Source organism: Fundulus heteroclitus, chromosome 21 (genome assembly GCF_011125445.2).
Source record: "Fundulus heteroclitus isolate FHET01 chromosome 21, MU-UCD_Fhet_4.1, whole genome shotgun sequence".
NCBI lineage: Eukaryota > Metazoa > Chordata > Actinopteri > Cyprinodontiformes > Fundulidae > Fundulus > Fundulus heteroclitus.
Genome location: NC_046381.1, coordinates 16,934,975 through 16,950,279, shown reverse-complemented (window position 1 = coordinate 16,950,279; position 15,305 = coordinate 16,934,975). Strand labels below are relative to the sequence as shown.

The window sequence follows — 15,305 nt, the reverse complement described above, 5'->3', positions numbered from 1 at the left end:
TTGTCATCTCAGATTGTTTTGTTGTATTTGTGAAACGATATAATTTAAAGTCAACTACAGAGTAAAAAACTTACAATTACTATAATTAGTAATATATAATTTTTTTTACATCAATCAAATCAGGGTTATAAAGTTAAACTTGGCTTTTCACGGTCCTAATTATTAAATCCGTTTTAAACGGCTAATTTACAACAGAAAAATGTTAAATCGATTAAATTGAGTTCAGTGAAACAGTTAAATTTATAAAATTTTAGTGTTCAAACCAAAAACGTTAATTAGCCTCAAACGCGCTTATCCATCAAAAATAACATTTTTGGCTATTTTTTTATTTTATTTTATTTTTTTTTTTGTAAAGTTGGAACCGTGCTAAGACCGCCATGATGTACCTGGTGTGTGTGAAACAGCCTCTGCGGAGCCATTGGTTCTTGTTACTATAGTGACGCAGCGAGCTTTTACTACCGCGAGCTGCAGCTTAGCATCTCTGCTCAGGGACAGCAGGAGTCCGCGAGCCTTCTACCATGGAGCGCTGCGTTTATTCACCATAAGGTTACCGTCCCGCGGTAGGTCCAACATGATGACCTACCAGATGCCTACCGCCAAAGCTTTCATATCAAAGGGCAGCCTGAGCTACGGCCGCGCTACTCCCGGATACCCGGCGTACAGCGGCTTCGGGATGGGAGCCGGCGGAGGACGCGCCGCGGTCAGACCGTGTCAGATACGGAGATTCCCTTTATTGCGGCCTCTTAACAGTGAGTCATCGGCCTCAATAAAAAATAACCCCCAAATATCCGTTCAAGGAGCTTTCGTGAGCATCTTGTCTCTCGTAGGGACCCGGAACGACAATGCCTTAGTGAGCAGCTTCATAATTAACGGGTAAGATGTCATGTTTACGTCAAGCGCCATAAACATACAAGCATCTCTGTATTTTTATTTATGGGAAACTGTTCAGAAATCTCTGCTGCGTTTGATTTGTCAAAAATGACCAGCATGTTTGTTTCCACCATGATGTCACGGTTTGGTCCCACTGTGCAGCATTACGTAGCCTACAGCCTGCTACGTGTAGGCTTCTGCACATCGAAACGACGAACTACAGTGTTGGCTTATTAAGGCGATAAAACTCCCAAATTTCTATGGTGGCCTAAGTTTACTACTGAGAGGCTTATCACCTAATAACTCAAAAACACGCTACACAAAAGTAAAGTGTAGGTATACGTTTAGAAAATGCACATTTATTCTCTAAAGCAGGGGTCACCAACCTTCTTGAAACAGAGCTACTTCATTGGTGTAGTGTCATGAGAAGGGCTACCAGAACAGTCAGAGTTTACCTTAACGTTATGTAAAATAAACACATTTTTCATGCTTGGTTATAAATATTGTAATTTTAAATCAATTTAAATGCAACTGTGAATAAACAGGTAGAGTAATAGAATAAAATTGTGCTTTTTTTTTTTTTTTTTTTTTTTTTTTTTAGAACTGGGGCACCACATGTGGTCCTCGGGGGGGCTACTTGGTGCCCGCGGGCGCCAGGTTAGTGACCCCTGCTCTAAAGCAATTTGGAAACCTTGTTGGTTGAAAAAGGGAGAGATGTTTGCCAGGATCCCATACATCACAGGACATCTCCTTTAGTATTTCATCTTATTCCCTCTGTGTTATGTTTCGGGTCATCGTCATGTTGGATGAGCTCGTTTTCAGTATTCTGGGAGAAGGAAGAATACGCTGACCTGCTCGATGTGATGAAGGGGTTCAGTCCTCTACCCTCAGCAGGTCTCGTCTGAAAACAGCACTTCCTCACAAGCTCATTTGCTCGTTGACTGGTAGGAAATACAAAATGTATGCGTCTTCACGTCACTGTTGTAGTGTCTGATAATGCTTGAGGCCTTAGGTTTGGCATCGGCACATTCCTAAACCAGAGGCTCACAGAATCAACTTTATTTGGCAAGTTTGTGGGTACAAGCATTTAATTTCCCTTCAGATTCCAACGCTCGCTTTGTGTAAAACATTTTAGGCAGATAAGTAACAGCAAGCAGAACATCAACTACAATCTGTAACGGAAAATGAGAGAGAGAACCAGAAGTGATCCACAGTGTTGTTGACCATAGTGAGGGGGGTTCCCCTGAAGTCCACCACCATCTCCACAGTCTTTAGCAGGTTTAGCTGCAGGTGGTTCTGGGTGCACCAGTGGACCAGCCCAATCTACCTCCTGTCTGTATGAAGCCTTATCACCACCCTGGCTCAGTCTAATGACCATCTGGAAACCTCTGGAGTCTCACAGATGGGTCGGTAGATGTGCGTCATTGGTATACAGAAAGAAGAGGAGAAGGTAGAGGACACACCCCTGGGGGGCGCTGGCGTTGTTTGTTCTTGGGCGAGAGAAGATGCTCCCCAGCCTCTCTTGCTGCCGGCGGCACTGTGAGCTGGGCGAGCCTCTGGTGGATGTCAGGATTGATCGTGTCGAAGGCCGAGCTGAAGTCCACAAACAGGATCCTGAAGTTACTTAGAAACGTTCTGTAGCCTCAGGCTGGGGGATGCCAAAAACGGAAAATTGTGTCCAGGTGGAAAAGCTGTGCCTATATACTCAGAGCTACATGCTTAAAGGTAATGAAGCTAGATATGATGTTGTATGTCTTCTGGAGTTCCTCTGATATGGGCCTGAAATAAAACCTTCCTCTGTCAAACTAAATCTGCGTCAAACAGAGCAACCCCCAATATACACAGCAGCTGGTTTCCTCGTTAGCTGTGGTCCAAACTGCTTTCAGATCATTAATTCAATTCAATTCAATTTTATTTATATAGCGCCAAATCATGAAACGTGTCATCTCAAGGCACTTTACAAAATCAAGTTCAATCATATTATACAGATTGGGTCAGATTATACAGATTGGTCAAAAATGTCCTATATAAGGGAACCAGTTGATTGCATCAAAGTCCCGACAAGCAGCATTCACTCCTGGGGAACCGTAGAGCCACAGGGAGAGTCGTCTGCATTGTCCATGGCTTTGCTGCAATCCCTCATACTGAGCAAGCATGAAGCGACAGTGGGAAGAAAAACCTCCGGCAGAACCGGGTTCAGTGTGAAAGGTCATCTGCCTCGACCGACTGGGGTTACAGAAGACAGAGCAGAGACACAACAAGACAGACAAACAAGCACAGAAGCACACATTGATCTAGTAATCTGTTCTACATTAGATGGTAGTAGCGGGTGAGCCGTCTTCTCTGGATGATGTCACAGTTAACAGAACGCCAGACCAGGTGTACCTACTATGAAGAAAAAGAGAGAGAGCAAAAAGTTAAAAGCTGAAATGACGACAGTCATTTCAATGTAATACAATGCAAAACTGGAGAACAGTAGAAATCAGTAGAGTGAGAAAATTAGACCCTGATGTCCTCCAGCAGCCTAGGCCTATCACAGCACAACTATAGAGATAGCTCAGGGTAACATGAGCCACTCTAACTATAAGCTTTGTCAAAAAGGAAAGTTTTAACATTAGTCTTAAAAATAGATAGGGTGTCTGCCTCACGGACCAAAACTGAGAGTTGGTTCCACAGGAGAGGAGCCTGATAGCTAAAGGATCTGCATTAAAAGTTGTAGGTTGATCCCTCCCATTTCTAAAGGTCATCCTCACCGCATAAGGTAAGACCTTGCATAGAGCTCTGGATTGAGGGCGGTTGATGCTCCTTTTATGTTTGTCCGATTTCTAAATAATCACAGACAGAGCTGGCGCCGTCCCAAGTCCCTTGTCAGTGGTCTTGTATCCCAATCATCTATATCTCTTTTGACAATTCTTTGGTGTCCCGTGCTTGTGAAAACTGAGTGATTACACTCTACGCCACATGAGCACATAAACAATTTCTTGGAGCCGCAGTTCTGTCTCGTGAGTAGAATCTCCACAAGCCTGGGATTTGGTGCGAAATGTGTTTATCAGACTGAGTACGAAAAAGCAAGATACCTTGTGGAGTTACTGGTACTCAGAGCGTCCCTATGAACAGCAAAGGTCCTGTTCCAAAATGGGCTGAAAGGAAGTAAGGGGGAGGCAACGTCACGCTGTGGGTGTGGTTTGCTTGTGGAGGGACTGGTGCACTTCACAAATTAGTTGGCATCATTAGGAAAGAAAATTATGTCCAAATATTGGAGCAGAAACCCAAGACATAATCCAGGAAGTTAAAGGTTTGGGACAAACATATTTCCCGGTGGACTTTATAAAGCCCTGATCCCAGTCCCTCAGAAAATGTGTGTGAGGAGTCCGCCTATTAACCTGATTCAGCTACAGCAGCTCTGTCAGGAGGTTTAGTCTGATTTTCTGTCAGATAGTGATGGGGGAATAAGAACAGTTGATGTAAATGTCTGGTTTTAACTATATTTCACCCCATGACACTTTAATATATTTTAACTTTTTAGTTGTTTTTATAATGTGGATAAGCTTAAAAAAATCAGACGGGGAAATGCATTTCCAGTATTGTATTGTTGAGTGTCGGTCAACGGTTTCAATCTTATAAACATTAGTTTAGATAGATTAAGAAAAGAAATATGCATATCATTCTGTTTAGTTTGGACAATATTTAACTGAGAACTGCATTTAAAATGTTGATTAATTTTTTTTTTTTTACCTCAAGAATTTAAACGTCCATCAAAAAAAGCTACGGTCCATGTTTGTTATAATAATCTGATGGGTTTTCATGGGACAATTTTTAAATAAGAGTTTTCCCAAATGCTTTAAGACTTAAATGTGTGTCGTGATGCTTGATGTCCTAAACGGATGTTAATTGACGTTTTCTTCAATCTACACAGGACACCAAACTTACCTAAAAAGGACAGAGCGGTGTCCAAGAACGTTGACCAAGGGAACGACATCTTTGGGAGGCACTTTCTGTTTGAGAAAACATGTAAGTAGTGAATGAAAGGAGTTTATTCTGCTTTTCAGGAGGTTTTACGTTTCTTCCTGCTGTTGAATTTGAAGCTGGAATATCAACTTTCCTCCAGTAGGGGGAGTTGTTATCATACGAATAAGGTGCTGGTCCATTTCAGTAGCTGCTCGATATCAAGTTACAGATAAAAAAAAACCTGTTACTTTATTGTGTTTTTTTTTTCTTCCTCCAATTACAATGACCTGGACCGCCATCCTTTGACTTCCTGATTAGGTGCAAAGTTGGAGGGGAACAGACCTGTGATTCCTCCACTGCCCAGAGACAGAGATGAGCATCGACCTGTTAGACTGCACTCCTTCAGCCTCTCCACGGAGCTTCCCAGCCTCCCTTCAGGGAGACCTTTCACCCTGGGGTAACCCGTACATTGACAGGAGTCCACTGGCTGTTTTCGCCGCTATATATTTCCAAATGTGAACAGGAAAGATTACAGTAGTCATAGAGGATACGTCAAGTGAAAATATGACTAGCGGAAGCTAAAAGCCCAGCTAGTTCTTTTTTTATTATTATTTAAAGACACGTAACATATCTGGATAGAATGGTTTTTGTGTGAATTTTTTTAGGTTTCATAATGCATTTAATTTTCTTTTTTGCTACTTTGCACAACATCACAATTAAACTCACCTGTAATTATCTTTATGGGAATAATTTAGAAGGTAGCAATGTTGCTATAGAGGGTGTAATTTAGTAGGTTTATTAGGTAGAAGTCTGCCTTCATTTTCAAAAGAGCTCCTAACTGCTTTAGTCAGAGAGATCATAAATATTTAGTATTTTAATTATAAATACATGTATCAGAAATTAACACCCTTTACGTTTAAATCTATGTATGAATGAATCTAGTTACAGAGCGGTACTAAAAGGAAAGTTAAAGTGAAGTGCCAAAACAGGCAGTGCTTTGCTTAACAGAGGGTTCATAATATTTTATGTCTTGCCTCCCAGTTCTCCTAGAAGCTACAAGGTGAACGCCAGTCCCACCGTGCTCTTTCCCTCCACTTTTGTCCTAAATGGCAAGAACACTTTCTCAGTGGAAAGCTGCAAGCTCAGCAGGTATTTTTTTTATTTATTTCTTGGCTTTCTAAGCTAATCCCGACCTCAGCGATGAAATATTGTGTCAGGTATTTCCCAGCCCGGGAACCACCTCTGCTGTCCTTCTGTTCCGCAGGCCCAAGGTGCATTATCCAACCTACAACCCAGTGACTGTTAAAGACAATCAGAAAAGTAAGTCCTCCATATGGTTTGACAGTAGTTCATTGTTATTTTTCTATGTCCAAATATGTAAAAAAAAAAAAAAAAAAGGAGAAGGTAGAAAGCAAATAGGTTAGCCAAGAACAGTTAAAAAGTTGCAGAAGAATGATGATGTTACAGATGAAACACTCTTGGATATCTAGGTGTAACATTTCGCTCCCTCAAGAAGAAGAAGAAGTTATTTCGACGGCTATGCCTCCGATGTGAGTTCATAAGGTGAACGTTTAGATGAGCGTTTGTGAAGTGAGCAGGAGGAGGAAGTCAGGAGAAATGTTGTGTGAGAGCGGAGACCTATCAATCAGGCACCCTACCTGGGGGTTTAAAAGTTCTCTATGGAGATCCTCCCTGTCTGTAATTCATTGAAGTTGTAAATGACCATTTGGGACAAAAGAATATACTGTAATAATAAAAAACTAAATAAGATCAGTCATATAGCTGTAAAAATTTTATTTTGAGGACACCGTCTGTCACGGCACTAATATTTTTTAAGTTTGCTCCACTGTGAGTTTTCTAAAAACACCATGTTGACTCTAAAATGTAACCTCAAGCTAATGCTGCACCTGTGGTTGTGGGTAATGAGGTCAAGAAGATACAATTTGTTCTACGGTCTGTCTGTAATTTGGGTCAGACACAAAGAACAATTTGTCGCTGTTCCTGTTCGTTGGCAACACGAAGGAGGAACATTTGGAAAGCAGTTCTTGATCTAATTTACCAAATCGATTGGTTTTCTGTTTGTAAAATGTGTTGTTGGAGCTTTAATTTAGTCAGCATGCTAACCGCTGTAGCATATATGGGTAAGTTTTCATTTCAGTGTAGTGGACCTATCGTAAAGTCACCTCTTTCTTTTTCCATTCCTGCGTCTCTCATCCTTCTCCCTTCTCTTGGCTGACCTTCACGCAGGCCAGTCCTATCCAGACCCAGTGGTCGGAGCCCCCCGCTCTTTCGTCCACCGGATTTCCGAGCTCTCCTCCTTGGAGGGGGAGACGGTGAGACAGGAGAAGCTCAAGAAAATCAGGAAATCTAGAAAATCTCCGTCCTGACAATCACCTCCTTCCGAGTCGCGGCGGCCCAGGATTAAAACGGTTGAGTCTGTGCCAACAGCTGAACAAAATCAAACTCTTAGGGCGCCATATTCATTTCACTGGCTTGTTCTGATGGCGTGCTTGTCTTCGGTGATACTGTTTGGCTGCTTAACGTGGCTGCTTCTTACCTTTTGGGGCTCCTGACTGTCCTTCAGTGATGACATGTAGTTTTAACTCAGTCCTCTCAAAGACAACGGTTCCTGATGATGACTTTTAAGCAGATAACTTGTAGACCCTTATTTGTCAGTAGTTTTCCCCTCCACACCACCTGCATGGAAACATGTTTTATTCATTTCTTTAATGGTTTGTAACGGCCATGAAGCATCGCTGCCACGTTTCTCTCTGTATGCTGTGGATGCTGTCTAACTTGAGTCTCAAAATACCCCAGTGTTACTGAAATATTTGTTTTGTTTACTAAGTGAAATATATTGGCATAGTCTAGCTGAAACTCTTGTGCCTTGTTGAATGTCTTCCTGAAATGAAATAAATTTATTTTTGTTATTCCAAAGAGCTTCTGTTTTTTTTTTTTCTAATCTCCAGCCTGTGCCAGTACAGGGAGCAGCTGACCATCACAACAGTCAGAAGGTGCTAAATTCTACACTGAAACATAATCTGAGAAGCTTAACTTCAAAACCACAGAAATAACGTTCCTGCAGATGCCAGAATGTGGTGTTTTCCCCACATGGTGCATTGTTTTACTGCTGAAAGAGCTGCTGCTTGTGTCTCTGAATAATGCTGCTCACAGTATTTGGCAAAGATGGCAGTCACAGCGGTTCTATTTTTGTACATAGGAACATAATAATTTTTTTTTACTTAAGGCATTTTTTGTTTGTTTTTTGCTCTACCTAAATGTGAGGTTAAACTTTTTATATGGTAAATACCAACCACTGTTCAGGTTAGTAAAAAAAATAGAACATGGTGCAACTGAGTACAATGGTCAGCTACCTTTATATTCCAGTCAAAGGGAAAAAAATAAACCAATAAAGCTAGAATCAGACTCCTGCACTGGTAAAGTATGGAGCTGGATTTGTTCATAGCTGTATTCCAAGTTTGGACAGGTAAGGAAACCTGAAACTTGAGTCTGGAAAATGTTTTTCCTCCAACTTTTGTTCCTCATTTCATAACATAACAAATAGAAATCAGAATTTTTTAAGAAAAGTGAAAAAAAGGTTTTCTTTACTCAAAATTATAGTAATAACAGTCTCTTTATGTTTAATTTGCCACATCAAATCCCAGTTTTTATCCAAGTAATTGATCAGTTTTCCAGGTTACTGACCTTACCGTATATAAAAAATCAAAGATTTTTGTTGTTGTTGTTTTGTTTTTTGCACTGAGAAAGCCTCTTAGATCAGGGCTAAATAAGCAAGAAAGGATCAGCATCTTTCAGGATTTGGTCCAGGAGCTTTTTCTCCATCGTACCAGATAAAGTTGGAGAATTTATAACAAAGAAGGGTTACCACTGACTCTTCACAACAATATATCTGGTAAAAGTATTTGAATGTTCTTTTTTTAACGGAAATATATAAAACATAAAAATGACGTCTCCCGTCCAACACATTACAAACATCTGAGTCTAAAACTGCCTTCAAATGAGTGGCTCAGATAATTTTTTTCCCTTTAATTGATGCAATATTCCCAACTTTATTATTGGGTAACAATAATAATAAACAAAGATCCCAGAGGATCTTGTCTTTAATGTACTGGTTGGTTGTTCAGTTCTCACTTTTGTGCAGTCTGAGTACAGCTCTGAACGGCATGCAGAAACAGCCAAACGGACCAAATTGCTGTAAATTTCAAAGGGAAACGTTTCTTGGCGTCTGTCGCAGAGATTATGCAGCGTCTATTGATAAAAAGACCGTGACTGTTCAGAGAAGCCTTTTGAGTGAAAGGTGGCCTTTCTCTCTGCTTATTTGTCTGTCTGATTGGGGAACTGGGAAAGACGGAGGATTGTCACGAAAAACAAGACACTCAGATATAAAAGATCTCACTGATCACCCAGCCTTTCAGAAACGCAGCTGTCTGCTGAGTTCACTTCCAGGGAGTTTATTCTGAAGCTCCTTATTAAATACAAATGAGATGTCAGGCGTCAGGCTCTGCTTGCATCTCTCCCTCCCTTTCCTCCCTCTGGGTAGCGAGGTGTGCATTTCAGGGACACAAGGTGACCTAGAAACACAGAGCCCCCCCGATTCAGGCTAAGTGAACTGGCTGCATTCAGGCTCAAGCGGAGGCCGGGCTTTCCTCCTCTCGCAGGGGTTTTTACCGTCCCTTTCAAGTGTAGTGAAACAAAATGACCTGGAACAAACAGCCGACAATGAGGCCTTTAATAAGAGCTGTTCTGGGGTCGGCCCACAAGTGGTTTATCGTTTCACACGGTAGCTCCATGCACGTCTTTGACTGGTGTAACCCAAAGGACTCTCTTTTTCCTTCAAGTCATCCAGGAATCTTTAAGGTGGCGATACAAGAAAAGCGCCCTCATGCAAGGAGATATTCAGACATTATGTGAAGCCATCCTTTAGTGGTCATGTGTTCGCCCAGCTCGACCTGCATCTGTTCCGGTTAAGAAAATTCAGGTTTTGTTACCGTTTCACCAGACCTGATAATATTCCCGCGGAATCTCTCAGCAGGGATGAAAGAATGTGGCCTTCCTGCCAAATTAAAGCAGTGCCTTAAATCAAACATGCCCCAAATATGCTTGGGTCAGTCTGAGAGGAGGAGTGCCAGCTCGGGTCCTGGGAAGAGAACAGCTCTCCTGTCACTTAAAGAAGGAAAAAAACAAGAAATGAGAGATGTGTTGATTGAGAAACCAGGAATGAATTGTGGTTAAAGATCTGCGAATCTTGCTGGGAGGTAGAATGAGATGCAGCTCTGCCAGATCCACCTCCCAGTACCTTGGTAGGCGCCACCTACTTAATCTGATGGATTTCTTTTGTTGTTGCTAATCCAACCAAGACCCTGCAGTGTACACCTAATAAAGAAGCTGAGCAGCTGCCAGAAAACTACAAGCAAATTTGCAGAGAGCATTAAACAAATATCATTACAAGTCAGTCAATTTATGAACATGATAATAGATTAGTTTCAAAGAACATGTCCACTGTGTGCTGTTGGGCTTTATGTGTAACGGTAAGAAGATACTGGCACCATAAAGCGAAATCCCTTTGTTAATTTTTACGCTTTGGTCCTCTTCAGCTACAGCAGCTTGTGCCAGCATCTTCATCCCTTGGATAGATGGTTTTATTTTATAAGTGCTTTGGTATTTAATCCCCAGAGTATGTTGTAGAACAGGGGTCTATTGCCCTCCATTTTGAGGTTCAAGGTCTTTATTGTCATTATCATGATAACATGTAAACCAAATTTGTGCCTCAGGGCCAACAGCATACATAAACAGAGAACAATAGACACATTTATAAGCGTAAAATAATGTGTGTGTATATATATATATATATATATATATATATATATATATATATATATATATATATATATATCATGGTTTTTAAGTGTTGGGCCCACATGCAGACACAGACGGAAACAGGAACAGTTTTAAGATGTTTATTTTAAAGCTCAACAAAGGGGAAGCACACGCTGTGTGTGACAGGCGAGGTCTGAACGTCAGAGCTGGAACGACTGCGGGAAGAAAGAGGATATGTTTACTAAGGATCAAACCAGGGGGAAATGTTCCAGAAGCTGCGCCGCTTACCGTTTGGTTGGGGAGACCTGTCTGGGGGGATGAGTGAAAAAGAGACTCTGTGACCGTAACTCGCTGATGGTAACTGGTGGCTGAGTGACAGGAGGGCTGGCAGATGAAATACAGGCGAGGGGCCGGACAGCACCACTGAAACGGCAGGCAGGAGGAGCCGCTGGAAGAACCGGAGTGTAGCTGATGAACCAGATGACTATAGGAAGGAGGTTCTCACGCTCGGCTTGGTACCACCAAGGGGGTATGAGTGGAGATGCCAGAGCAAAATCTGAGCGGCGGGGATTCGGATGACTGGTTCAATGACCACGACGCAAACACAGGTGAGTAAATCCAAACATGACAAACTGGAGAATAACAGGAGACAGGATTAGTCCAAAAACATGGTTTCCAAAAACTCACAGGTATGAAGCTCGGAAGACAGATCTGTGGCCTAGGCATACCACGACGGGGTAACACTCTGGTGTCTTCCAGCTGTCTGTGTACTCCTTTTAAAGCCAGAGACAAAGGTTCTTTGATGAGTCGCAGGTGCTGGCCCACCCGTCAACGGCAGCCATCTGTGAAGCAGTGTTAGAGCACGGAAAGCACAGAGAACACTGACAATATATATATGCCCAGGAATATTTGGACAGTGACACAAGTTTGTTATTTTAACTGTTTATGAAAACATATTCAGGATACAATTATATAATCAATTTGGGCTTAAAATGCAGACTCTCGGCTGTAATTTGGGAATGTTCACATCCAAATTGGTGCAAGGAATCACAGCTCTTTAATACGTAGTCGCCTCTTTTTCAAAAGACCAAAAGTAATTGGGCAATTGGTGGGGCGTTGCTGTGAACACACTACATGCTGTCAAAGGAGCTCTAAGTGGAGGTAAAATAGACCATCCTGTGGCTGAAAATTCATTAGAGAGATAGCAGAAATGATAGCTAGAAATCCATTTTCCCTTCAGGGATGTGATATTCTCCATGCTCTCTCTCTCTCGCTCTCTCTCTCTCTCTCTCTCTCTCTCTCTCTCTCTCTCTCTCTCTCTCCCATAAATCCAAAGTTTGGAGGCATGACATTTGAAGTTTGGCAGCAGCACCAATATGCATGAAGTTTCTCAAGAAAGACATTTCAGAGCAGGTTTTCGGACGTTTGCAGTTTGTGATACTTATTCACCCAGCTATTGGCAGGGCAATAGACACATGCGCGCACACAGCTGTCAGGGGACCTAACCTTTCTCACCGCTCTTTGTCATCTCAGGAGAAGATTTATGAAACCAGCCGTGATACATGCACCCCGTCTCCCGCAGTCATCATCACTACCTGGAGTTTCATCTCTCTGAGAGGCAGCGGTCAGTCGGGCTCCACGCCCACACACCTCGCCTCATCTGCCCGGCCCAAACTGATTTACATACATATGGAAGTGGATGCCAAGGGAGGTGACTGACGATTGGATGATTATCAGTGACGATGTCAGGTCCGGGAGAGGAGGAAACTTTCATCAACATCACTGTCTTGCTTGTCTCTGTGGTGGCACGGATCCAAGGTCAAGCAAGCCGGGAGAGGAGCAGCCGGGGTTTAATCAGCCCCCTCTGCTGCTTGTATCCTGGGGAGGCGCGTTATCATCCATGACTGATAATGTCCTGGAAGAAAGGGAGGATCATTACGGTGGCTGTACAAGATGCCTTAACGTGATAGACACAGCAGTGAGCCGGGCGCAGGGAACGAGACTCCCCGAAGTGTCATGCTGTGAGTCTAAATGTTCAGTGCAATGCATTTTAGACCCTGTTCTCTCTGCACCATCAAGTCTTTGTTGTTTCAAGCCAAGTCAAACAGCCAACTTCATACATTCTCGATCAATGACCGAGGCGCCTGTGACACGGCTGGCCCCATCGTTCGCAAACAACAGCATGTCAGAGAGGCAAACTCAGTCAACGTTACAGGCTGTGCAAACCACTCCAGCGCACATAAAACCTGCCAGACACACGAGTAAATGTGCCGTGAGTGGCTCCTCAAAGAGCACACAGTGCTGGTAAAAGGCCAGGGTTTTTATGAGGTAAAAAGTTTTTAAAACCTTTTTCACCTATAATGAATATTTATCCTTTATATTTTAAAAAAATCAAACCCATCTGTCAGTGAACCTGTCAGTATGCAGGATCTTGACTAAATGTGTCCACTCTACCTCACAAAAAGTGACTCTGCTTTTAAGGCATTCAAAAGTGGCATCTTTTCTCGCTCTCTTGTTTAACACATTTAAAACACAACACAAAAGCCCCTTCAGTGTTTTGGAAACCATAATTGTGGAAAATTCTTACTGTTGTCCAGTATTTAGTCCAGGTATACACAGCTTTGCTTTGCCATGGCATGGCGTGAACACACATAATGCTGTGGATTTTTTTTTTGTACCCTTCTCCTGAGTGATGGTAAATGGCTTGGACTTGTATGGCACTTTATCAAGCCTGATGACCAATGTTTCCCCCTAATTTTTCATGTGTCTGAGCAAACACACAAACTCCCTGAGCATTCACTTGACCTCTTCGTGCAACACTGCATGTGTACACTGAGGCTACACTAGTATTACGGCTGTCCAAAACCTGAGATTATAACAAGTTACATGGCTTACTAAAAGACTTAAATTACAGCAATAATTTCTATTAGATTACTTAGTTTAGATACAACTGATTTAACCTGATCACATGAAAAAGACAATAATCTTGGATTTATTTTTTCAGAGAAGGGGTCCTGCTAAGGAAGAACTGATTACAATTATAGGATGAACTCCCGAACTGCGGCAGTGGAGTGATACCGTACACAATCAAATCTTTTGCCACGTTTCGTAATCTCTGTAAATTATGACTTTAGTTTAAGGATGTGAACCAATTCAGATTCTACTAAGGAAATTATTTATGGTCAGTTAGATTTTCTAAACCCTGATTCTCTTTATACAAGACAGTATATCTGATTAAAAGAGGAACAGTTTCTGAAATGACTCTCAGTCCTTTAAATTACAAAAACCTGACATTTTTCAGGGCAACGTACACTTATGAGATTCACTGCTGGATATTTAATGGCTCACTGGTTGCTCAATTTAGGAAGCAACAGGAAGTCTTCTGACTCTTTTAGACTGAGCTCTTATTTGTTTAAAAACTTGGGTTATGCTATGTTTAAGTCAAAGTTATGTCCTTTAGAGCTGACATCATCAACGTAGCTTTACAACACAGGTCAAGATAAAAAGATGACCTCTTTAGCTTTCCAACAAATGTTTTGAACCCATAGCAACCAGAGAGTTACAGTTTGCATTCCCCACATAGGCGTGATCAAGCGGAGGGTCTCCCTGCCACTTCTGCGATTCGTTTGCCCAGGAAGCGAAGGCCCTTCCACTTCTGGCTAAATCCAGTCTGTCGCTTTCTTTGTCCTCTCCCTTTTTGCTCAGGTGTGTGCTTCCAATCGGCGCAAAACATTATGGTTTGAGATCCTGAGACGGTAATACGGTCCTCCCCGCTGAGACACACAAAGAAGACGCCCAGTAGGGCTGTGTCATAATAGTTAGGCTGATCGTCTCTGACAAATGCACTCAGGGGGCGGGAGGTCCGGGGCTGGCAGTCTGTCAGATGTAAAACACACATGCTTTGATGTTGCACTTCGAAAACTTACGCAGCATTCAGTCTCGGATCAATGGGCAGATCAAATCAGCACCGTGACTGAACCAAGCTGTACTCGTCTAAGTGTGTATAAAAGGATTTTACATTAAAGCCGGGAGCAGAGTTTGGTACCTGTGTATCACAGGGTCCAAATGGGGATGCACGTGGTTCTTACGTCGGAGGTCCGTTCAGGTTGAGTTCACCCAATGCTTAACGTGCTGGAGGTCAGACACACGCTGTCTGCCGCCGCCGATGATCACGACGAGGCTGAGAGCCATGTCTTTAACTCCAACCAGCTCGATAGGAGACAAGAACTAAAGGAACCATTAATGCTAGCTTCATTAGTAAATTGAATTCAAATCCAGATTATAACTAATATTAGTTCCCTCCAGAGTTTATAAAACACCAGACATCATTCCTTGAACCCCACCATCCCATTTCCCCCTGTTTTGTTCTCTCTGTTAACACATACCAGCTCATCAGCTCTAGAGTCTGCACTTCTCTCATACCGCTTTCACCGTATTGCTTGTATTTCCTCAGAGCGACACATACACAGTTTAAAAAGGCCAAAGATTTAGTTGACACATCATCAATCTGTTTCACCAGCGTAACAAATTAAAGTGCTGTGACAAAGTATTTGCCTCCTTACACATATCTTGTTTGCTTCTTTTTGTCACGCTAAAAAAACCTTTTGAAGTTAGACAAGGATAACACGAGGTAAAAGAAGTAGTTTTCA

General features: G+C 42.2%; 1 protein-coding gene across 1 annotated transcript; it reads left to right on the top strand.

The window, feature by feature from the left end:
- Positions 1–343: 343 nt before the first annotated feature.
- On the top strand, positions 344–7,755 carry si:ch211-171b20.3. The gene is made up of 7 exons (XM_012857373.3): positions 344–749; positions 828–873; positions 4,787–4,881; positions 5,137–5,275; positions 5,860–5,967; positions 6,083–6,138; positions 7,066–7,755. The coding sequence occupies exons 1-7, from the start codon at positions 572–574 to the stop codon at positions 7,203–7,205; spliced, it is 762 nt and encodes a 253-aa protein (XP_012712827.2). The 5' UTR covers positions 344–571; the 3' UTR covers positions 7,206–7,755.
- Positions 7,756–15,305: the final 7,550 nt, after the last annotated feature.